This window comes from Tursiops truncatus, chromosome 17, assembly GCF_011762595.2.
Source record: "Tursiops truncatus isolate mTurTru1 chromosome 17, mTurTru1.mat.Y, whole genome shotgun sequence".
NCBI classification, from domain to species: Eukaryota; Metazoa; Chordata; class Mammalia; order Artiodactyla; family Delphinidae; genus Tursiops; species Tursiops truncatus.
In genome coordinates, this window is record NC_047050.1 from 64,148,841 (window position 1) to 64,172,733 (window position 23,893).

The 23,893-nt window shown below is 43.7% G+C and overlaps 1 protein-coding gene across 4 annotated transcripts in view; it reads left to right on the plus strand.

Moving 5' to 3' along the window:
- Nucleotides 1-14,978, plus strand: part of NSMCE2 (NSE2 (MMS21) homolog, SMC5-SMC6 complex SUMO ligase) — a 224,350-nt gene extending 209,372 nt beyond the window's left edge. For 3 of the 4 annotated variants that reach the window (XM_019932013.3, XM_019932014.3, XM_019932015.3), the window contains 3 exons: nucleotides 6,636-6,736; nucleotides 7,148-7,254; nucleotides 14,638-14,978. In XM_019932013.3, the coding sequence (XP_019787572.2) occupies nucleotides 6,636-6,736; nucleotides 7,148-7,254; nucleotides 14,638-14,752 (323 nt within the window). In that variant the 3' untranslated portion in view covers nucleotides 14,753-14,978. Of the gene's footprint in view, nucleotides 1-6,635; nucleotides 6,737-7,147; nucleotides 7,255-14,637 lie in introns of those variants that run through there. The other variant, XM_073794742.1, reaches the window with a different exon arrangement.
- The last annotated feature ends 8,915 nt before the right edge of the window (nucleotides 14,979-23,893 follow it).

Genomic DNA, 23,893 nt, shown 5'->3' on the forward strand with positions numbered 1-23,893 from the left:
AAGCCAAAGAGACCGAGCCTGCTGACCCACTTCTTTTTCCGTTTGGAGTCTAAGACATGTCCGAGTTCACAGATGAGGCCACTCATAACCCCGCCTGTGGGCTGCTTGGTGGGGCAACAAGTCAGGAGTCGGCACAGACACATATGCAGACACTGTGACTGCAGAGCTTCCAACTTGGAATCAACCTTCTTTTGCAGGTGAGGGAGGGGATCTCCCGTGTACCAGCTGAGCTGCTCCAAATGCACCATCCCAGAACAGTGCAAGTAAACTAATCCAGGCAGCCCAATAAGCATTTCAGGCAGGCAACAAATATTTGTAAAATATTTGCTACTAACTTTTAAGGGAAAAGTGCTTTTAGAAAAATGTCTGAGGCTTAATTGAAAAAACACATAGCAATCAACTTTTATTCCCAGCTGACGTAAGACTGTCTGTCAGCCAAATTTGGGTTGCCTGAAGACAGACAAGTGACTAATACTAGGGCTGTGTGTGGCCAGGCCCAAGTGTATTTTCCGACCACAAAACCATGTCTGGATTCTCCTTTGTAATTACTACACAGCCTGTTATAATCGTAACACTTACATTTACTTGCTGCCTTTGACGTGCAATTCAGGGTCCAAGGCTGTACCCCAAGCTAGAGTGAAGTCCTCTCTGTTATTTGCCTAAAACCTGTAAAATCATTATTGTGTGAGACATGTGTGTGTGTCTGTGTCTGTGTGTGTCTGTGTTGCCGCATCTGTTAAATATGTTAAGTATATCCTTGTGAAAAGTATGCCCACTCCTGCCTTGTTGGATGAAGCACTTTACTAATGGGATGTTTATTGAACACCTACCACTACATGCCAAGGACATTTTAGAATCTAGGAAACAGCAATGAACAAGACAGTGAAGTAGAGAGAAGAAGAGAGGGAGACAGAGAAGACAGAGAGTAGAAGAGAGGGAGACAGACAAGAAAGTAGCCCTTAAAGAGATGCTCTGTGCAGTCACAACAGAGCGATGGGGTAGAGGAGGGCTGGTGTCTTCTTTCGTTTACGAGGTCAGAGAAGGCCTCTCCAAAGTGATAACATTGAAACCGACATTGTAAAATGACAAGAAGGAGTAGCACAAGCAAAGATCCGGAGGGCAGAACATCCCAGGCAGGTTAGGATAGCAGCCGAAGACGAGAGAGAGCTTGGCATGTTCAGAAGCAGAGGAAAGACCGGTGCGGCTCGAGCACGGTGGGTGAGAGGGGGACTGGTCAGAGGAGCTGGCTGTGTAGGCCCCTGTAAGAAGCAGGCGGGGGTGGAGGGGTGGAGGTCGTGCCCCCTGTAAGAAGCAGGGATTCTAGTTAGGAGGCTCCTGAAGAGGTCTGGGCAGAAGGCCATAGTGCTTTGGACTAAGATGCAGTAGAAATCGAGAAAAGAGGCTAGATTTCGATTTAGGGAATATAGTTGAGAACCAGTCAACAGAACTTGCCAGTGGTTTGGATGTGAGGAATGAAGGGAAAGGAATAATCAAGAATGATTCCAGGGACCTCCCTGGCGGTCCAGTGGTTAAGACTCCACGCTCTCAATGCAGGGGGCACTGGTTCGATCCCTGGTTGGGGAGCTAAGATCCCGCATGCCTCACAGCACGGCCAAAATAAATAAGATAGGTAGGTAGATAGATAGATAGATAGATTCCAAAGGTTTGGGCTCAAGCACCTAGGAAGAGGATGACTGAGATGAGGATTTAGCTGTTCACTGACAGTCATCACTGACTAACCGTGAACCCACATCTTGGGATCCAATAAATGCCCTCCCCCACCTCCTAACCTCACATCACTGGGGAATATTCATAGACTTTTGGAAATCCTTGATTGTTTACCTAATTACTACTACAAGCATTTTCATGTCTTCTCCTTTTGATTTTTATTTAATGACATCAAAAAACATCCCATTCAAGTTACTAACTCAGTCCTGATACATCCCTCCTGGGTGCTCTGTAGATATTAGTTCCTGCCCAGGTTTCCCTCCTCAGCACTTCGCTTGGGTGCCCTGGGCCCCGGGCATGGATGTTAGGTGTGGGTCTGAGACCCATCTGGGCGGAAGCTGACAGCTGGTGCGTATACTTCTGACAGCATATGCCGTGTTTATGTGGATGGAAAACAGTGTGACTCATCATCTTGTTCTTCCTTTTTTAATCAGAAATTCTTTTTGAGATCTCTTGAATAACAAACGGATTGAATCTGCTTACTTCTTTATTATAATGGTGATATTTTCTACTTTTGCCTTAAAAATATTGTGGAGGCTTCAGTTTTCTTGTCTATTCAGTAGGAATAACAATAGAGTTGTTCTTCATGGGTGTTTTGTGCAGATTAAATGAAATAATGTATATAAAGTGCTTAGCATAGTAGCTGCTATGTAGCAGTCAGTAAACTTGAGGTATTATTAGTAATAAAGTAATAATCTGGGGGAGGGAGGGATGGCTCCCAGAACCTATACACTGGTTTTGGTATTCAAATTAAGCAGGCCAAGAAAGTAGAGCTATACATTGATTTACCGTACTAACTCCCTGCCTGACTTTGGACAAAACCTATAATGTCTTTGGATCTCCGTTTTCTCCAATAGATGAGGGAATAAGGATAAATAACCTCAGTTTAAAACTTTTGTGATTCTAGTAGACGATCTGTATTTTTTCTCTCCAATCTTCCTTTCAGCGGGCTTATCAAAAAGTTTTGTCTTTGGGCTTCCCTGGTGGCGCAGTGGTTGAGAGTCCGCCTGCCGATGCAGGGGACGTGGGTTCGTGTCCCGGTCCAGGAGGATCCTGCATGCCGCGGAGTGGCTGGGCCCGTGGGCCATGGCCTCTGGGCCTGCGCGTCCGGAGCCTGTGCTCCGCAGCGGGAGAGGCCACAGCAGTGAGAGGCCCGTGTACCGCAAAAAAAAAAAAAAAAAAAGTTTTGTCTTTTTGTATAGATTAGTGTAAGTGACATTTATTGCCAGATGTGACCTTTTGTTTTAGCACACTGTAGAATCCCAACGTTCATATCACTTTCTATAAATATAGATTTCGGGTGAGGAAATGTTCTAGCTCAAGAGAAGTTTAGCTGTTGCGGCTCTTTCTCTTTTTAGACTCTCGGTCCGTGGGCTATTACTCACCATTGGCATTCTTTCCCAGTCTCACTTATGTCACCTTCTTCTTTCGTGATCGCTGCTGTTGATAGCCACCTACAGCTTCTAAGTTCCCCACTCAGCCTTCCCTAGTGGTTGGCATTGCATTTGAGTTGTGCTTTCTTGCTTCCTCTACTCTTTGAAATTTAAAAATAGAAAATTAAAAAAAAAAAAAACCCACAGTCTTTCACATTGGCTGAACCCTGTTATTCATCCAACAGATTTTCTGGTGAATTCCACAGTATAACGTATGCAGTCAGAAATCTATCAGTTCAGAGGAAGCCCTGTGAGAAATGGACAAAGAGATACTTTTATTTTGACTGTCAAACGCACAATCAGAAATGGGCGGCAGCAGCCCGCAAGAGGAGGCTTTGGAAAGTGAATCAGAGAATCAGAATAGCTCTCAGCTCTGCTCCTTGACTTTTCTCCTTACCTGTCCAACTTTCCTGAACCATCGTGAAGAATAATTGGGTTGGGGCTTCCCTGGTGGCACAGTGGTTGAGAGTCCGCCTGCCGATGCAGGGGACGCGGGTTCATGCCCTGGTCCGGGAAGATCCCACATGCCGCGGAGCGGCTGGGCCCGTGAGCCATGGCCGCTGAGCCTGCGCGTCCGGAGCCTGTGCTCCACAACGGGAGAGGCCAGAACAGTGAGAGGTCCGAGTACCGCAAAAAAAAAAAAAAGAAAAAAGAATCATTGGGTTGATAAGAGGACTCTTTTTTAAGAGTCTGACTCTTGCGCTATTCATACCAAAGACAGGTCCTGGGAAGCACAAAGACTCTTCATAGATCTAAGGAAAATTATTTCAGAAGCCGCAACTCACATCACAGCAAACATACTAAACTATGGCAACTTCCACATTAAATATAATTTTATTGCTGGCAAAATTTTTTGAAGATATTTTTACAATTTTGCTTTGGAAAACGGTTGGCTACAAGTAAGTGATTTAACCTATAATTGGCTATTAATTTCTCAGCAATTATCTTAGCATACTTGGGAATTATTAAATTAAAACCTAAATCCAGCGTATATATTGCTTCCAAAGGAAATATTTTTGATTACCAAATCAACAATTAATGAAGTTAACCCAACATTACATTTTGTAGACCTTTAAAATTATTTTCCGTTTTGTAGTTATCCTGTTTTGAAACCAGTAAATGGTTTTCAAGGTCTCAGACCTTTTTATCGGCCCTTGAAAAGCTGAAAGGCCCCAGGCATCATACCTTAATGACCAATGGTTAGAAAACGCTCAGTCTGGGAAATCCTAAGCTCTGAGGGCTTCACTCTTGCCTTCTTCAAGGAATAAGCGCTGTTTGGGGGACATTTCTCTAAGAAAATACAACAAGCTGGCATATAAATAGCACTAGTTGCTAAAACAAAGAGAAACCCCTACCAAAAAAACAGAGTAATTGGGGGCAGAATCCCTGGGTTTCAGCCATAAGTTCACTGGGTGACCTTGAACAAGTGCTCTGTGGCCCTTTTCCTGTCCCCAGTAGTACTTCTCCAGCATATACTTCATCTGGCCAAGGGGGAAGGCCAGGGCCAGCAGTTGTAGGAACTAAAAGATGTGCAGAACCATCTCAACTTAAGAAAAGGGTCTCCCTCACACATTAAAAGCGAGGCACTTTTTAATGTCTATATTCAATATTTTGCCAAAATGAAAGAAGGAAGGGAAGGGAGAAGAGAGAAAGGGAGGGGAAAAAGGAGGAGGAAGGACTACACTGTCACTGCACTGTCACACTTGTGTTTAAAACACTACTGATCTTTGATTTCAGTGCAGAATGACAAGTCTGCCTTCTCCAGAAGGAAAGGCTTTCATATGAGATTCTCTCAGTACCCCATTCAGAAGCCATCTATTATCTAGTTTCCCTTGGTGAGGGGCAAGGACCATGAAAAAAACACAGATATCAGAATCAAATAAGTTATATTCAAAGCTAGCCCTACCACTCATTTACTCAGCAGTTCCCAAAGTGTGGGCCAGGAACGCCTAGGGTACTCTGAGAGCCTTTCAGGGTACCCACAAGGTCAAAACTATCTTCATAATAATACTAAGATGTCATTTGCCCTTTTCACTCTCTTTCTTTTCATAAGTGAATTTTTCCAGAGGCTATGTGATGTGATATCACGACAGACCAGACACATATACACAGATATCAAAATCCAACTACCTTATGATGATCTTTGATAATATCTGAACTGGAATCTCCTCCAAATCTTTTAGAAAACTCCACTAATGGAATCTAGTTGAGAAACTGAAGGAAGAAAACTATAATATATAGTTCTTCTTCACTCATGAGTGAAGTTCTTCACTCATTAGGCCCTCTTCTTTCCTTGACCAAAGCCTACAAGCTTTTTGCTCCTTTATCAGGTACTGTGTCCTTTGATTTAATTTTATTCATCCCCCCAAATGAGAATAATTCCAATGAAGTATTCCCTGACTTTCGATGTACAATGGATTACTAGAGTTATATTTATTGCTCTGCCCTGCAGACCGTGATACTCACCTCTCTGCCACCATAGAAAGCATCAGAAACATCATTGTTGTTGGAAGTTGCCTCAAGGAGCCATTACACTATGGAGTGGATGGAAAGACACATTTTAGGATAAATATAATTTTGCTCACTTATTTTCATTCTTTGAAATTGTTTAAACTAGGCCTTCTTAAACCTCTAATCACTTCTTACTGGACAGAAATTAAATGTGTAGACATTATTTTTAGACTGGCGAAAAAATAAATATATAGTATGCAAACCGTGAAAAAAAAATCCAACTATCTTCTATTAAGCCACACATTAAAGATATTTTCACAAATGTAAAGCAATGCCACTCTTATCTCTAACTTGTTTTTGTTCTGGAAAATATAATTACTTTTAATTTTTTTAATGTCATTTATGTTCACATGTCATGGGGTTGTTCTTTTTAAATGAATTAATAAATACATGTTTTTAAATTCCTAAGTCTTAATGTCTAACATGGCAAATCTTGATAAATATAAACCACATTTTAAAAGTTTATTGGCATCCTCAATAATTTCTAAAAGTACAAAAGGGTTCTAAGACCAAAAAGTTTGAGAATCGCTGTATCGTCCAACAGTAACTATCATTTATTGAATGTGTCTTTGTGCCAGGAGCTATGCAGAGCACACTAAATTCTTCACCTCTTAATCTCTGCAATAAAGTTATAGAGACGTTAAAAACAGACCTCGCTAGCACGAGGTCTCACAGCTGGAAGTGACAAAGATAACCACGTCCTTCTGACTCCAAAGCCACATTCTTGATTAGTGAACAGTACTCCCTCACAAATTCACTCTCTGTAACTTTGAAAAAGTTATTTCGCTGTTCCAAATCTGTTTCCTTACCAAACATGGGCAGAGTCCTGCCTCCCCTGCAGAAGAGTCAATATGCATCCAGGCGCCTAGCACAGGGGCTAACACCAAAGAGACCCTTCCATCCCTTCCTGTCCTTGACATGTTAGACCAACGAGACTCAGCAACTTCCCTTTTTTCCCTCTAGATGGTCTTCAAGCAGACAGAGAGGCTGACGGCACAGAAGGAGTTGATGAAGATATGATTGTGACCCAAAGTCAGACCAACTTCATCTGCCCCATTACACAGGTACTGTTTTCTCCTCCTTCCCCTGAAAGAAAAAGCGATTCACTTCATAGAGGCAAAGGGTTCCTGTTTGCTTTCTGACTTCATTTCATGTCTAGAGTTGAGGAGGGAGGAAAGGAAAGGGATGAGAGTTGAAGAGTATACCTGGGAAAGAGTTTTCAGTCAGTGATGCCCTTAGGGATCTAGGAGTAAATTCCTGGCCCACAGGCCAAGTGTCATTGGTGCCACTGGTCTCCCTGCATTTTCTGATGTGGTCATTTGCCCTAGGAGTTATCTAGAGCCATGAGATGGGGAGGTTAAACCTCGGAAGCCCCAGGTCTAGGCAAACATAGTGCCAAATAATTGTTGGCTTGGAGAAGTTACTGGAAGCTGATCACTATCATTCCTGAAAGCCTGATGTCTCCTTGATTGCAGTTGGAAATGAAGAAGCCAGTGAAAAATAAAGTGTGTGGCCACACCTATGAAGAGGAAGCCATTGTTCGCATGATTGAGTCCAAGCACAGGCGGAAGAAAAAGGCCTGGTGAGTTGCCGCGGGAAGGGAAGTGACACCTTCCCAGCGGTGGTCAGTCCGAGGCAGTGCGTTCACGCTGGAGGAAAAGGCATTTAAACTTCTCCCCTGAAGTCCATTCAGCCGGAGGGATCGTGTCAACATGGAAAAACAGGACATGAGGGAACAAATTAGTAATCTGTTCAGGAAGAAACTAAAGGAGCTTCAACCACACCTTCAGAACATGAGAAAAAGGAATTGGATGTAATGTTAATCATTAGATAATAGGAATTTTTATGAATTTGTGCTGGAGCCTGAAAAAAATAGAGAACTGTGATACTGAGAGATTTCTTTTCCCCTTTCTATATGCACTTACCCAAACAAGAAGGAATGGTTAAAAAAATAATTTTTTTTTTTTTGCATCCTGCAATACAGGGAGTTTGTTTAAAAAAAATATTAAGTCATCATCCTAAGATAAGAATTCGTATCCAGTTGGTCTTGATGATCAAGATTTGATTGTCTGGGAAAACCTTTCATATCTTTAATTACATAAATAACTTCCCAAATGGTTTAAGTAAATTCATGGATGACTGCAATGAGAAAAAAAATGTTAATTGGAATGTTTAGAGAATCTTTCTTTTATATATATATTTCTACCCCTTTCTCTCTCTCTCTCACGCACACACACACACACACACACATGCTCCAACCCTGGGGGACCATGGCTCAGTTCCTGTAATAACCTAGAAACCTGAGTTGGCTAGCCTAGCTTTGACTTGGTTGGCATTTCTTATGCTTTTATCACAGATTTGTCGAAGGAATGGAATTGCAGGTGTGACCAGTTCTCAATGGACTTGTGATAACAGTCCCTTTGATGTGTGGCTTGCTTCTCCATCACCCAGAAGTTTGCTGGTCCAGACCTAGAACTGGAATTCCCCACCACTCCTCATCTGGGTGTGGACTTAAAGATAGGGCATTTGAGACTGCAGATATCTTGATGGTCATTCAGTCAAGTAGTTTGCCCTATTTATTCTAGAAGAACTGCCTAATGATTACAAAATCGAGATTGTTTGAGCACATTTTTATCTGTTTTGACTTTCCAGCTTACAACTGAGATACCATATTTCCCTAAGGAACCTTTCATTTTCCCTTGTGAGTGTAATTTTCTTTGTTTCTGGACTTCTAAGGCTTCTTTTTCTCCTTTTTTCTATGTTTAGTCTCTGAAAAACAAAATTTTAATTTGTTGACATAATTGCTAAGAATAGGTATTCCCAGATAGTTCTATGTCACAGGTCTTCTTCCTTAAAGTTTGTGACATTCTCCTCTAGTCAGATTTGAAAAGGGCAGGCACTGATACAAAAGCACATTTCTCCCAAGTCCCAGGATGGCTGGGAGCAACTCCCAGAGCAGGCTCACATTTAAGTGCATCTTCTTGATTACATACTTTGATTTTCTAATGTCCTTTGCCTTTTTTGAATTGTAAATGATGTTTGGAAGCACTTGAGTAACACCCGTCATTTGGAAAAGGTGGGTATTTTTCTGTCGTACTTCTATAACTCGGGTGCAGATTCCGCAAACTCTGCAGGTTCTCATAGCTTAGTTAAGAACAGTTAAGTCCAAGTGGAGGAAGCCTGGAAGGATTACAGCGAAGGTACTATGTTTGCTGGGCCTTGAAAAATGAGAAGGATTTCAGAGAATGGTGAAGAAGACTCTTTCTAGCCAAGAGGCTCGCCCTATTCAGAGTCTGTTCCACTTGGGGGATAGTAGGTACAGCAACAGTTATTGCGTGTTAGCCGGTGATTAGAAGGATGCTCTGGACAATAGCAATAGGGGAATGGTGTATGTAAATTCTCTCTCTATTCTATACTCATTGTAGAGGGTGTTAAATGTCATGATTTCATTAGTTTCCTCATCTATAAATTGATGATAATAGTTGTAATTGCCTCATTGGTATGTTTGGAATTTGAATAGATATATGTAGAGCACTTAAAGTACCTGTCACATGGTCAGTAAACTTTATCCCCCATCATCATTATCCTCATCATCATTCTTGCCACCATTATTCTGTAGGCATGAGAGAACACTGCAGGGTTTTGAGGGAATAAGGCGAGTCAACCTGGCTTTTAGGAAGTTACTCCAGTAGCAGTTCAAGAGATGGATGAATAAAGGCATGAGGTGAAGATGTCAATTCAGACGCTCTTGCAGTAGATTAAGTTACAGATAATGAGAGCTGGGATTGAGGCAGCAGTCATAGGTGGAGGGAAATGAGGAGGAACACGATCGTGGAGGTACGATGGACAGAATTTGGGAGCCGGAAGTTGAAGGGAACAAGTGGAAGGATGACTGACATTTCTAAACTGGGTGTCTAGAAGGATGGCGATGTCATTAGCCGACAGAGAGGTCGTAAGGGGAACACATTTAGGAAGGCATATAAGAGGCACAGTTTGGGTCATGCTAAGTTTGAGGTCCTAGCAATACAGCCATCTGGAGGTATCCAGGAGGCACAGAAAATGTGGGTGTTTGAGCTCGGAGAGAGCTCTGAGTGTGAGATGTTGACTGTAAGGTTATCGATACAGAGGAGTCAGAGCAGCACAGGTACAGCTCTGGACCAGGTGTGACAGCCAGCTGAGAACCCCCAAGGACGGGACCTTGGCCTGGCTCTGAGCAATGCGAGGCCAGGATCCAGCTCTGCTCTGCTTACCGCGTTCCCCCAGCACCTAACATAGACCCACAAAAAAGCATTCTGCCATTTTGAAAGGGCAATCAAAGGAAGAAGACTCCAAGCAAGCAGTCTGAGACGTAGCCAGGAGAGAAGGGATGAGAGATAAGCGAGTTGGGTATCACAGGAGCCAGTGCTGGAGTGCCAGGTACATTGTATTCGGCAACAGGTTAGAATCCAGGGCCTCTTCAAATCCTGCTCCAGAGGTTCCTGATTAAACGCGAATTAGTGTTGTTTCCCAGGACACAAGTTAGGGCGATGAGCAGTTCTGGCTTCCCTTTGTTTAAAAATGTCTATGACACATCCAGTCTGAGAAATCTCAGTTTTTCCTCCTTGTTGGTTCCAACTATGTTTTGTCAGACAGGAGTTCCAGTTACATTGTGTTACTGGCACTGACTCCATTTTAAAGTCTCCATTGTTGAGACTTTAGCCCTAACTGAATACAATAGTTAGAATAATTCCTTAAAACACATCTCTTAATAACCAGGCTGTTTATTATCTTACTAATAAAGCTGCCTTATGATTTTCATCTTAATAAGATATTTCCTGTTATCCATAGTCATTTCTTTCCTTTTTTGTTTAAGAACAGAGGCTATATTAACAAACAGTCACATTTAAGAGCACGGAGAGTACAATTAAGTTGAACAGAAAGGTGTCGTTGAATAGCAGAACTCCAGCATTGCGCTTGGAGACCCTATTTTAACCATTTACCAACAAGTCCATTAACCTCTCAGGGCCTCAGTGTCTTCATCTGTAAAATGGAAATAGCGACATCTCACAGAATTTCAGTATCAAAGGAACAGTGGGGAATTCCAGTCTAGGCCTGGACCAGCAAATTTCTTGGCAGTGGAGAAGCAAAGCACTCAGGAGAAAGCTCTTTTTGGACTATAGCGCGCTGAACAAATAGCAGTCGGGTTATTGAGGTCAAGACTGTTCATGTTTGTATTACTTACCTCACTGCTTGGTGACACATTATTTTAGACTCAGAGGATGTAGGATAGAGTTACACTCTGTGTTTAGGTATGGTGGGAATCCATCCCACTCACATTTCCAGACCTGCTTTCTAGAGCTGGGCTGGACTTTGGAATTCTTGGGGCCCAGATCCAGGAGCTCGTCAGACCCAGAATCCTGTACTTTTGAGCTGATGCTGAGGCCTAGGGTCCCCAGAGCCTCTGGGACCCTCTAAGACTTGGTCCCTTCACTCAGCAGACACTTACACGCTTGCCCGCTGCTGCAGTGGAATGTTCTGCCCTGTCCGTGACCCCAGTTCAGGACCCAGCCTCTCCTTCCAGGCCTGTAGGTCTGACTCTTTCACAGTAATGACACGAGAGCTTAAGACTGTGTGTTGCCACGCCTATCTTGCTCACCAGGATGTCGAGGGGATGAATGCACTAATGCTTATAGAGTGTTCTTTCTCCGGAGGAGGAGTGCCCTGATTCAGTATCATGTCATTATGACCTTGTCTTCTCCTCTTTAGTTTAGAAACTTGTGTTTGTTTAATTGAGACGGGGTGAGAAACAAGGTTCTCCTGCATCGACCTCTCCTCCGGGAAGCCTTTCTGGAACCCCCATTTGTGCTGCGCAAGGTGCCCCGCCCCTGTGCTCCCACAACGCCTGCCTCCTGCCAGCGTTGTAGGTGGGCCCGGCTCTTCTCCACAAGGTTCTAGAGAACAGAAGTTGTGTCCTAGAGCAGGAACCAGCTTATCGAGCACCTGAGTGAATTCCTGGACCGTTGTCGCACGCATCCTACTCATTCTCACAGCAATGCTATGCTCTGCCTTCCTAGAGGAAGAAACTGAGGCCCATTAATGACATCAGTTGCCCAGAGTGTCACAGCCAGGAGGCTTGAGCCCAGGTCTTTTTCACCCTTGAGCCTGTAGTGTCTTTAGGCCGTCTGGCTCCCGTTGGGAGGGCTTTTTGGTTAATACCTCTGTCCCCTGGGCTGATACCCTAAGTGAGCTCAGACCTCTTTGTCTGACACGGGTGGCCCTGGGTTAATGTGCACGCCAGCTCTGCAACTGACTGGTGTGGTTAATCCCATCACACATTCTCAGAATGCTCTCATTTACTGACTAAAACCACTGATGTCATCAGGAAGTCCTCCCCACCTCCCTCTCCACTTCCCTAAAGCAGCTTATTCACTGTCTGACTATTGGTATTAAAGACTTTGTTCTGTGAAGTGGGGGAGATTACAGCCTGGCAGTCAGTGAGAATGATCAGTGGGTTGATAAGCATTAACGGAGGGTCATCCCAGCCACCGACTTCAGGTTGCATTTCCATGTCATGGAAGTTGAAGTGATGAAAACTGCCTTTGCTGAAGTCAGGAAAGCGTCTGTATCCTTTTCATAATCTCACCTTATTTACTTTCATACTGAAAGAAAGAATTCACTTTGAGACAGCAGGGTGTTGTAAACCAGTGTAAAGCATTTCTCAAGCACCTCCAATCCTTCCCCTAACGCAAAGCCAAATCATCATACCTGGGCCAAATCACCCCCATCGTCTTTCATATGATTGCCTTTCTTTAATCACATTTTAACACATGTCCCCAGCCATACAGGACACATTTCAGTATTTTGAATATAAACGTTGTTAGCAAGCATACTATTCATTACATTGGTTAATGCTCCTCTAATATAAAGAGGGCTTGGGCCAGAAACAAAGACCAAGAGAAAATGTAACTTTTGTGTTGAACTGTGGAGCTTTCTACCGCTGGACAGATTGGAGCTCCCATGATCCGCTTTCTTCCCCTTCTGGTTTATAGCGTTTGTCTTGAATTTGCTCTTTTTGATCTGTGCTTTTTGGAGGGCTGTCTCAGATCACTGAGCCAGAGCTCTGTGTGGGGCAGGAGCCTATATTTGTATTTTACAGCTGGGTGCTTGGAACTAGCACAGGGCCAATCACATAAGAGGGTCAAATGAACGCACGAATGTGCGCCCGTCTGTGTTGGAGGTGTGCAGTCTATAGACAGATCAGCAGCTTTCATCAGGAGACTGGGGATAGTCATAGGAGATGGTGAAGGGAATGAAAGCTATTGAGCACTGTGTTGCCTGGAGCCCCGTGAGATTGGGCTTCTGCCCTATTGTAAATCTGAGGACACAGAGGCTCCAGAAGGTAAAGTGAGTTGCCGGTGGTCTCATAATGAGCAAGTAGGCATTGGGGTTAGAGTTCAGACCTAGGTTGGCTTGACTCCAAAACTGGGCACTCCACCAGAGTCTGGTTCATGTTGAGAAGAAATCAGGTGACTTCATCCAGCCCACTGCCTTCAGAGGAGACCACATGTAAACAGAACCGTGACTCACCCACTGATTTCTTCAGCCACAGCTTTTCCCCTGAGTCCCCATCAGCCCACTCAGTCTCTCCACTGCGAGGACTAGTGGGCATTTCAGAGGCAACATGTAGCAACCAGGACTCCTGCCTGACTCCATCCTCTCCCGGCTTTCCCGTTGTTTCCATGGAGATGAAGGGTATCACCATTCCCCTTCAGCTGGGGCCAGACTCTGCACAAAGCTCAGCTCTTTCCTTTACCCTCCACATTGGGTCCATCAGCAAGTCCCATAGGTTCTATTTCCGGTTGTATCCCAAGGCTGCTCACTGCTACATCCTCATCCAAGCTGCCCTCACTCTGCTGGCTGCTGCACAACCCCCCTCTCTCCCCTGCTTCCCCTCTGCCTGTGTTCTGTATTAAACAGCCAGAATCGTGTTTTCTAAATGTAAGCCAAACCCCATCCCTCCCCTATCTCCACCCCTCCATTGTTTTCACATTTGAAATAAAATCCAAAGCCCCACACGCCCTCCAACCAAGTCTCCAAATGCCCTCCCTCTTGCCCTGGGCATTCCAGCCACACTGACCTTGTTCTTACTCCGGGGCACCAAGCGGCTATCTCCTCGACTTCTACACGTGCTGCTGCCCCAGCCCGAGCCTCACGCAGCCCTTGTTCTAGATAAGACCTCCCAGTGAGCCTTGCCCTGACCCCCTCTAGATAAGCCCCTTAGCTCACACTCTCTCCCTTGACCCTGCTTTTTAGCCTGTGTAGCACTTAATGCCACGTGAACTCACAGCAAGCATCTATGCAGTTGAGTTAGCGAAGATCTGTCTCCCCCACTGCAAAGTGAGCGCTGTGAAGTGGGCATTGCCCTGCCCCCAGTGCTGGACAGGCCCTGGCTTAGTGAACAAATGACCCGGTGAACAAATGAATAAGCGCACATCGGTCCTGATTTTTTAAGTGTGCTCCTTTTTTGGTAAAATGTCCTCACGTAAACACTACTCAGCCGTAAAAAAGAATGAAATTTTGCCATTGGTAGCAACATGGATGGACTTGGAGGACGTTATGCTAAGTGAAATAAGTCAGAGAAAAACAAATACTGTGTGATATCACTTATCTGTGGAATCTAAAAAATACAACAAACTAATAAAACAAAAAAGAAGCCAACTCACAGAGAACAAACTCGTGGCTCTCGGTGGGGAGAGGGAGGGGGAGGGGCAAGATAGGGGTGAGAAGAAAAACAAGGGGTTATTATGGGATTATATGAAATCACCTGTGTGAAACTTTTGAAAATTGTAAAACACTATAGAATTTAAAGAATCTTTCATTCAATTAAAAAAAAAAATGCCCTCACTTAAATTCTTGCATGTGAGAGAAGTTTATGCTGAAGGCATTAAGGTGAAGCGGCCTGACTTGATTTTCTCATCCCTCACAGTTGCCCGAAAATTGGCTGTAGCCACACAGACGTGAGAATGTCTGATCTCATCCAGGACGAGGTGCTGAGAAGGGCGATTGAGAGCCACAAGAAAAAACGTCGTCAGTCTGACTAGGAAGACCACCTGCCTGCAGGGAACTCCGCAGCCTACCTCCTACCCCAGCCATCTGTAGAGAGGAATGCTTGTCAAAGCACTTCGACTGGCTGCATAGCATACTTTGGGGTAAAATTGAAGGTTTTAGTGTATTTGAAAGCCTTTTTCTATGTTACAGTAAACATTCAAGCATATTATATTGTTTATTTTTAAGTGTTCTGCAGTTTTAAATAAAACTTTGATTATCTGCGTGTGCCCTATCTGTGCGCCTCCCGAGGTGTAAATGCTTCCAGTGGTAAAGCCTGGGTGGTGCTAGGCTTCTGTATTTCTAATCCTTCAGACTGCTTTTTATTATAGTTTTCACAAAAAAAATGTCTTGCAAGGCATGTTTGAAATGCAAACACATAGAAACACCCCCAACTGCAAGCATTTTCTATCAGGATAGTAAAGAATAGCATGAGGGTGTAAAGCAAAGCCGGCTTCCTTACCTATATTTACTTTGTATATTGACAGTTCCAAATATGTAAATGCTTTTGTCATTCTGATGGGCACAGAATGCTCCAGTAGCTGGCTTATCAGTGCGATGATAATTGATGCCATAATGGAAACTTTGCTGCAGCCTGCTGAGATCCTGAAGCGTCGTCGGAAGCAACCACATCCTGGCTGTTCTCTGCCTTGCTCCGTGGCTTTCGGTAAGTGGCTTCAGCCCCGTGGGGCTGGGGGGTCTTCAGCCACGACACAAAGATATTGAATAAGATGTTCTGTACTGTCCCTTCAGCCCCGAAAGTCTGTAGACTTATTACCAGCAGGGTCTTTAAATTGAATACCATTGATATATATTCCATTTGTATAAAAAGTGCTAATCGATTCACAGTCTACATAGCAGCCTTTTATCAACTAGAATAATCAATTAAACCTACCAAAGCATACCCTGACTACACTAGGAAACCAAGAATAACTAATAATGGCTAACGTTTATTGAGCACTTACTGTACACCGGGTGCTATTCAAAGCACTTTACATATAAACTCCTATAATTTTCACAGCCTGATGAGAGAGGTACAGTTATCATTCCCACTTTATCGTTCCCACTAAATGAGGCACAGAGAAGTGGAGTGACCCGTGGAAAGTCACAGAGCTAGTAAGTGGCTGAGCTGGGATGGGAACTTAGATCATCTGGCCCCAGGGTCTGGATTCTTTTTTTTTTTTTTTTTTTTGCGGTACGCGGGCCTCTCACTGTTGTGGCCTCTCCTGTTGCGGAGCACAGGCTCCGGACGCACAGGCTCAGCAGCCATGACTCACGGGCCCAGCCGCTCCGCAGCATGTGGGATCTTCCCGGACCAGGGCACGAACCCGTGTCCCCTGCCTGGGCAGGCGGACTCTCAACCACTGCGCCACCAGGGAAGCCCTGGATTCTTAATCGTATGCTCTCCTCCTCCCTATCGATTTATTTAGAATCTAAAAATATACTCAGAGTCCACATTTAAAAATGGAACCTTTTGTAAATAAACAAGCATATACATGTTTGTGCAAAAAAAAAAGTTCACTAAAATGCAGGAAGTAACTGGATTTGATATCTAATAGGCAGTAAAGGCCATGAGATAATAACACATTTGAGTTTCAAAGCATAGTCTAAAATGGAGCAATTAATTTTGAAAACACTTTCATGAAATTCAGAAAGGAGTATGACATTCAGTTGTCTACAAGCTAATTTTGAGTTTCTTAAGATGCTTTACTTGAATCAGACTTCCAGAGGAAATGATTATGTTTAAGCCAGAACAAACATACCTTTCATGGAATGTGATTCTTTTGTGAAATAATTTGTTTCCTAAACAGACAGGGGCAAGCATGAAATGCTTGCCCAAGGTTGGATTTGCATTTTCCCCTACTCTTTCTAAAGAGGGTTCCAGAATATTGGTGTGGACACTGATATCGGTTAGAAAAATGCAAACACCATTCTACTACGGAAAAGGTATTTGTATCCTGTGACATTTTTCCTTCTTTAGTCTCCAGAAACATATACTTGTCCAGCCAATTAACAAATTTGAAGTTTTATATAAAACTTATTTTTATCTTTGAAGATTCACCATTTGGTTGTCATTATCAATCTGGTGTATTTGTTAAATTACCATTACAAGAGTTTTCCAAAAAAGTGAAACCTTTTCTTCAAATGAAATCGTATTTGTCTTACTGAGAAACCCAATAATAATATGACAGCTGGAAGGGGAGCAGTTCTAGTCAAAGAGGAGGTGGGAGTTCAATCCCCTTTTCCGCAGGGCAGCCCCAGTCTTATCTGAGATCACCCAAGGCCCCATGAGTGACATTTGAAAACTGCACCAGATATTGTAGCTAAATCATTTCTTTCGGATGCCTGGTTTAGGACTTGGATAATTGTGTGAACATGGCATTTTAAAAAAATTGCTAGTTCCTTTAAGAAATTTCCAGTTGAGTAAGTTTAAAACATTACCACAAACTCCAAACAATCAGATGATTTCTCTCTCACCTTATATAGAAGTTCAAACACGGAGTGCCCAGTTTGAAGCAACTCCTGCTGGGAGCACTGCTCCCAACTGAACATGCCTCAACTCAAGTTTTCTGTGAGGACAGAGAGATTACAGGACTGGGGGAACCGAGGCCACTGGGAACTGATCGCTGGCCACACACCAGGCTCAGGTCTAAGTGCCTTAAACATATCACCTAAGTGAATCCTCCCTACAACCCTAGAGGGAAGCGTTATCGCCCCATTTTACAGATGAGGAAACTGAGGCTCGGGGTCATTAAGTCATTGGCCTGAGGTCACTGGCTTGTGAGTGGTGGTGGTAGAGCTTATATTGGGATGGAACCATGAGTGCAGAGGGAGTGCTCTCACCCACTGGGCTCCCACTGGGCTCCCTGCCCCAGGGCCGTAGAGGATGCATAAATGGTCAGCAGACCTGCACTTCTATCCCATCTTCCTTATTTCTGCTCCTGAGACCGCCATTTCCGGCGGGGGAGGAGGGGGGCACCGTTTTCCAGTCTCGGGTGCATTTTGCATAGCCCTGTGCTCCTCCCCTCGTCCCCTCTGCAAACACCCCACCAAGTCCAGGCCCTCCCTCCTGGCTTCGCACTTAGGCTGTTTTCTAGCCTTCCAGCTGGTCTCCCACCTCACAGCCGCCCCCTCCCATGTTAATCTACTAGAATACTGATTGGGTAATTCTATATCCTTTCCTACCGAATGAACTTCAGGCCTGGCCTTCAGGATTCTACCCACAGACCAGCCCCACTTCTGTCTCCCCAACACTTCAGTTCACCTGCTCTCTTCATGGCAGGGTTTCTTCCAGAAGTAATGGCATATTCCTAACCAGCACATGCAGATGACCTTGGGCAAGTCACTTTACTGATCCAGCCCTCAGATTTGTCACATAAGCCAAAAGGTTTGGACTTCTTGCCAAGGTTTTCTTAAACCCTAAGATTCCTCTTCAATGAATCAGTCCTATGCAAAGTATATGGCCCTTTTGAAGGAAAACAAGCTGACTTGGATATTAGAGTATATTTGAACCCAATGTGTATGTTGCATCTTTAAGTATTTATTCAGCAAACACTTTTTAAGGCCCACTTTATGCCATGTTTTGTGTTAGTCACTTTGGATACAAAAATATTCCTTCCAGAGCGCTTCTTGTCTAGTTGGGGTAGACAGATATGTAAAAAAATAAATTGCATAAAGGCTTATGTGAGTGCCATGTTTGGGGGACAGTAGCACAAAGAAAGGAAATACAGGAAAATTATTGAGTAAGTAAAAATTGTGTTTTAGTAAATCAGGTCACAAGATTCAAAATAAGTTAATCAAAAGTTTGTGAAAAAAAAAAAAAAAGTTTGTGAAACCTTCTGATTGGGATATGGGGGATAAATCCTGAGGGTGGATAACCCAGTGGTACTGGAAATCTGTTATGTTTTGGAAATCTGCCTTCTAGCTTGTGTCAAACTTTGTGGAAGGGGGTAACTATTCTGAAAGGAAGGCAGTTAAATCTGAGTGGGAACAGGAACTCTCATATATTGCTGGTGGAAATGCAAATTGGTGCAGTCACTGAAAAGTTTGGCTTTTAAAAAAAATGTTAAACATGAATTCACCCCACAACCCATCAATTCCAGTCCTGGGTATCTACCCGAGAGAAGTCAAAACTATGTTCGCACAAAGACTTGTGTGTAAATGTTCATGAGGAACATGCTTTATAATAGCAAAAAAGTGGAACCGATCCAGATATCCAACTGGTGAGTGGCTAAACAGAAGCGGTGGGTCCATACAAACGGAATACTATGTGGTTATAAAAAGGAATAATGTATCAATGCTTGTAACATGGTTGAACATGATGCTGGTGAAAGGAGCCAGTCACAAAGATCAAATATTGTATGAATCCACTTACATGAAATGTCCAGAAAAGATAGCTCTATAAAGACAAAGTAGATTATTGGTGGCCTGAGGCTGGAGGTGAGGATGGAATTGCTTTGGGGTGAAGGAAATGTTCTAAAACCGGATTGTGGTGAGGATTACACAACTCTAGATTTATTAAAAGTCATCGAATCCAACACTTAAAACAGGTGAATTTTATGGGGTATAAATGATATAAATCAACTGAGGGGGGCACTGCTTTACAGGAGAGGGAGGGGAGGCCTTTCCTCCTGGTCATTTGAAAAGACGGGACAGCTGTAACAGCCATTGATGCCCCCAGTTCAGCTGGTAACCACATCTCTATCAATATTCTGAGAATCGATTTTGCATCTTAAAGATTAACGTGAAATAAAAAAGAGTTCTATTCAAGCCTCAAGAAATCCAAGAAAAAAGAAGCAATTACTTAAACAAAAAATCTGTTAAGGGTTAATGAGAGGATAAGATTAAATAGGATTGCTAACAATAAGGAACTTGATTTTACCTGTTTCTATGTCTTAATCTCCCAATTGTAGATTCATTTTATCCGCAGTGATCACTAATAGTAATCAATAGTTCTAATTAGCTACTTTTATTATTTTTTTAAGTATAATGGAGCGAAAACCCTGGCTAGTTCCTTTCTCTGTTCATCCTGCCATTGGGAAGGATGAAACTGAGTCTCCAAAAACGACCCCGTAACCATTTAGTGGTTGGCAGAATGACCCAAACTTATAACAAGACCATAAACGTTTATGACCACTAAAAGGAACATTTAGTGGGGATTTGTTTTCATGAACAAATACAGAATTTGTTTTAAAAGAAAAGGCAAGACACACTTACGAAAGGAAGCGCAGCCCAAGGACCATCCTCCGTCATAACCAGAATACAAACCAGAAGTGCAGTGCTGTTAAGAAAGAAGTCAGAAGGCTGCTGGAATGTACGGGAAAAGCTGCCGTTCAGAGTCAGGGAAGACTCTGGCCGTCAGGCTTTGCGTGGGCCCTGAGCTGATAACGGTCCCCACAGTTCACAAGGAATGCGGCGACACTGATGAGTCCAGAGATCAGCACAAACAAGGCTCAGGATGATGAAACGTGGATGCTATGCTGGAAGGCACTGGGATGCTTTTGCCCACGGAGAAAAAAAACTGAGGCTTCTGTTTACACAAAACATGGGGCTTTTTGAAATATTGCAAGGACAATTGACAATAAGCTCCGTAAGAGGGCCAGTTAAAAGTTCTTTGGTACTCAGAAGAAAAAAATTACTGTAAGCGTCTCAGCACAAGAGCTCTTATCCAGGAAACCATGGATCCCCAGGAGACTGTGAACAAAATTCAGAAGGTTTACAAATTAGTACGGGGAGAAAAAGGACATCTGTACTTTTACTAACCTCTAATCGGAATTTGATTCCCTACAATTACGAATGCAGGCAGTGAACGCCAGGAGGATTAGCAGTATCTGACTTCATCACCAATAAAAATGACACTTTCACATAGCATTCCTGCTGCTGTAAAGATAAATTTATACTCATCTCTTCTTTTAAAATACAGTACTTAGTTTGCTTCTGGCAATGATGGACTAACAGAAATTGGATTTACCTCCCACCTTTAACAACTAAAAACCTGAACAAAATATGTATGAAATTGTGGTTTTCAGACATTGGATGCTGCCCTTGCTTCCTGCCTAAAGAGTTCCCAGGCTACCGTCGAGGGAGAGGGACCTAGCTGGAGCCTGGAGGTCTGTCTGAGTTGAGGAGACAGAGTTGAAGATCAGGGAGGCCAAGTAGGTAGAATGCGCAGAGCAGAGAGCTGCTCAGAGATTGAGCTCTGAGACCAGCAGAGGGTCCCCCTGGAGTCTTCAGCTGAGTCATCATCAGCGCGTGCCTGTGAGGAAACTACCTGAGGCTGGGAAAGAACCTCCCAGAGGATCAGCGGGAACAAAAACCAGAGCTCACACAGGCCTAAGATGTTCCTTCTCCCACCAGCCAAAGTGGGGCAGAGTTAGCCCTGGACTAAAGGATGCATTTGTCTGCTTAACAGTGCTTATAAGCAAGCCTCAAAAGCAAGGGTAGGCAACTTTTTGTGTGAAGGGCCAGACAGTAAATATTCTCAGCTTTGCAGATCACTTGGTCTCTGTTGCAATCACTCAACTCTGCCATGGTAGCACGAAAGCAGCCACAGACAGTACGGGAATGAATGCTCGTGGCTGTGTGCCAATAAAACTTTATTTATAAACACTGAAAATTTAATCTAATACAATTTTCACATCACAAAGTATTCTCTTTGATTTTTTTCAACCATTTCAAAACAGAAAAACCTTCCTTAGCTCATGAGCCATACAAAAACAGAAAGGGAAGGCAGATTTGGTCCCTGGACTGCAGGTTGTTGACCTCTGATCAAAAATATGGAACTGTCTCTGATTAACAGTGTCCAGACAAAGGCTCAAAGATATTTAAAAGAATATAAAAGAAATAAAAAAGCCAGCACCCAGCAATGTCAAATTCACAATGTCTGGTATCCAGTGAAAAAGTTCCAGGCATGCAGTGAAGCAGGGAAATATGATCCGTAATGAGGAGAGAAATTATTCAATAGAAATAGACCCAGAGATGACACAGATAATAGAATTAGTAGGCAAGGGCATTAAAAGAGCTATCGAAAAATATACTCCATGTGCTTTAGAAAGGTAGAGGAAAGCACAGAATATTGTGGAGAGACATGGAAGATATAAAAATGGCTAAATCAAATTCCTAGAAATAAAAGAATATATCTGCAGTGAAAATTACACTGGGTGGGGGCTTCCCTGGTGGCGCAGTGATTGAGAGTCCGCCTGCCGATGCAGGGGACACGGGTTCGTGCCCCAGTCTGGGAAGATCCCACATGCTGCGGAGCAGCTGGGCCCGTGAGCCATGGCCGCTGAGCTTGCGTGTCCAAAGCCTGTGCTCCGCAATGGGAGAGGCCACAGCAGTGAGAGGCCTGCATACCGCCAAAAAAAAAAAAAAAATTACACTGGGTGGGGTTAATAGCAGATTAGACACTGTAGTAGAAAAGATTAGTGGGGTTGAAGATACAGCAATAGAAACTATTCAGTGGAAACACAGGGAGAAAAAGGTCACAGTAAACAGGGCATCAGTGAGCTGAGGGACAGCATCAAGCAGACTGGCACACATGTATTTGGAGCCCCCAAAGGAAGGAAGATAGATAGGAAGCAGAAAAAGTGAAGAAATAAAACACAGTACTTGCTGAATCTGCTAGATCCCATTTACTGTGTTAAAAGAGAACCATATCTACTAGATCACAAATTCATTTTTCAAAATGGTTCCATAACTATATTTCAGTATTATTGGTTTCCTTTGTAATCTTATGCTTTCAAAAGCATTGTTCTAAACAGGGGTGGAACACTTCACTCAACCACCCAGGAGTCCAGGGCACGGTGAAGGTCTACAGCCCTGTGGACACTTGTACCTGTCTCTGTCGTGGCCCTCTCTCTCCCACAGTTCTGGGGCATCCTCTGGCGGGGTGTGCTGTATTCACACATCTCCAGCCCCTAACACAGAGCCTTGGCACCTCACAGATGCTCACTCATTAGTAAAGAGGACTTGGAAAAAAGAAGAATGTTCTCTATGTCCTTGGAAGATTAAATAAGAAGGAGTTTGCATAAATTAATGAAGGTAAAGTTTCTCCCAGACCCATGGTAGTTAGCATCTGTCAGAGTTCATCTGACACATTTCACATACATTATCCCATTAATCCTCCCAACTGCCCTGGATTCAGATAAGGAAACTGATGACCAAAGATGAAGTCTTTTCCCAGGTCTCTGAGCTTGTGAGTGATGGGGCCGGGGTTGGAACCAGAACCCCCAAAGCACATTCCCCTGTGTCAGGGCTGTGGTTTGACAGGAAAGAACTGCTGGGTGAAGGCAGACCAAGTCCTGGGCCAAACCATGAAGTAAGTGTGTGAAGTCCCTGAGGAACCAGCCTTAGTGGTTCAGATCCTCTCGGATGGAGTCCCCAGAGTCTTCTAACACTTGGGTCTAACTCGCTTTTATTAGGCCATGGGCCCTCAAGGAGGGGTGGTGGGTGGTGATGAATCAGATATTGTGAGAGGAGGTCCCAGCTCTTGGTCTTGCCTCAGCCTCTCACAAGATCTCTAACTTCCTTCAGAGGAGCCTTCAGGACGTCTTTCTTTATTCCGTTGGTAAGCAGTAGAGGGTGGGGTATCGCGAGGCTGTATTTGTTCAGGCTGCATGTCACCTCCATACAGCTTCGGAAGAGCACCAAGTTCTTGCAACCCGAGTCTGATTTCTATCCAAGACAAGTGTTTTCCTCCCCACTACCCTTCACCAAAATGAAAGATAAGCTCCCACATCACTGAAATGATTCTTCTGCTAGAGGTAGAAGTAATACTATGAATATGTAATTCAAGGTTGGCTGGAATACAATCCAGCAAAAGTGTGGAAACTTCTCAGAACCGAGGGTCAAGCTTCAGCACCCCTGGGTGTTGGAGATGGTGGTGAGAGCTTCCTTGCACTTTATCTCATGCTCTCCAGCTGCACTGGGTACCTTCTACCTTGTGACTTACTGTGGTGTCTCATCTCCCTCCCTCGACTGGGTTCTGAGGGTGGACTCCACATCTGGACCGTGTATATTCCCCAAGCTTCAAGGTTTCTCAAAGGGAGGTCCAGGAACACCTTTATCCAGGGATTTGAAAAGCTTGTTAAAAATGCAGATGACGACTGAGTCAGAATCCTGGGAGGCAGGTCCAGGAA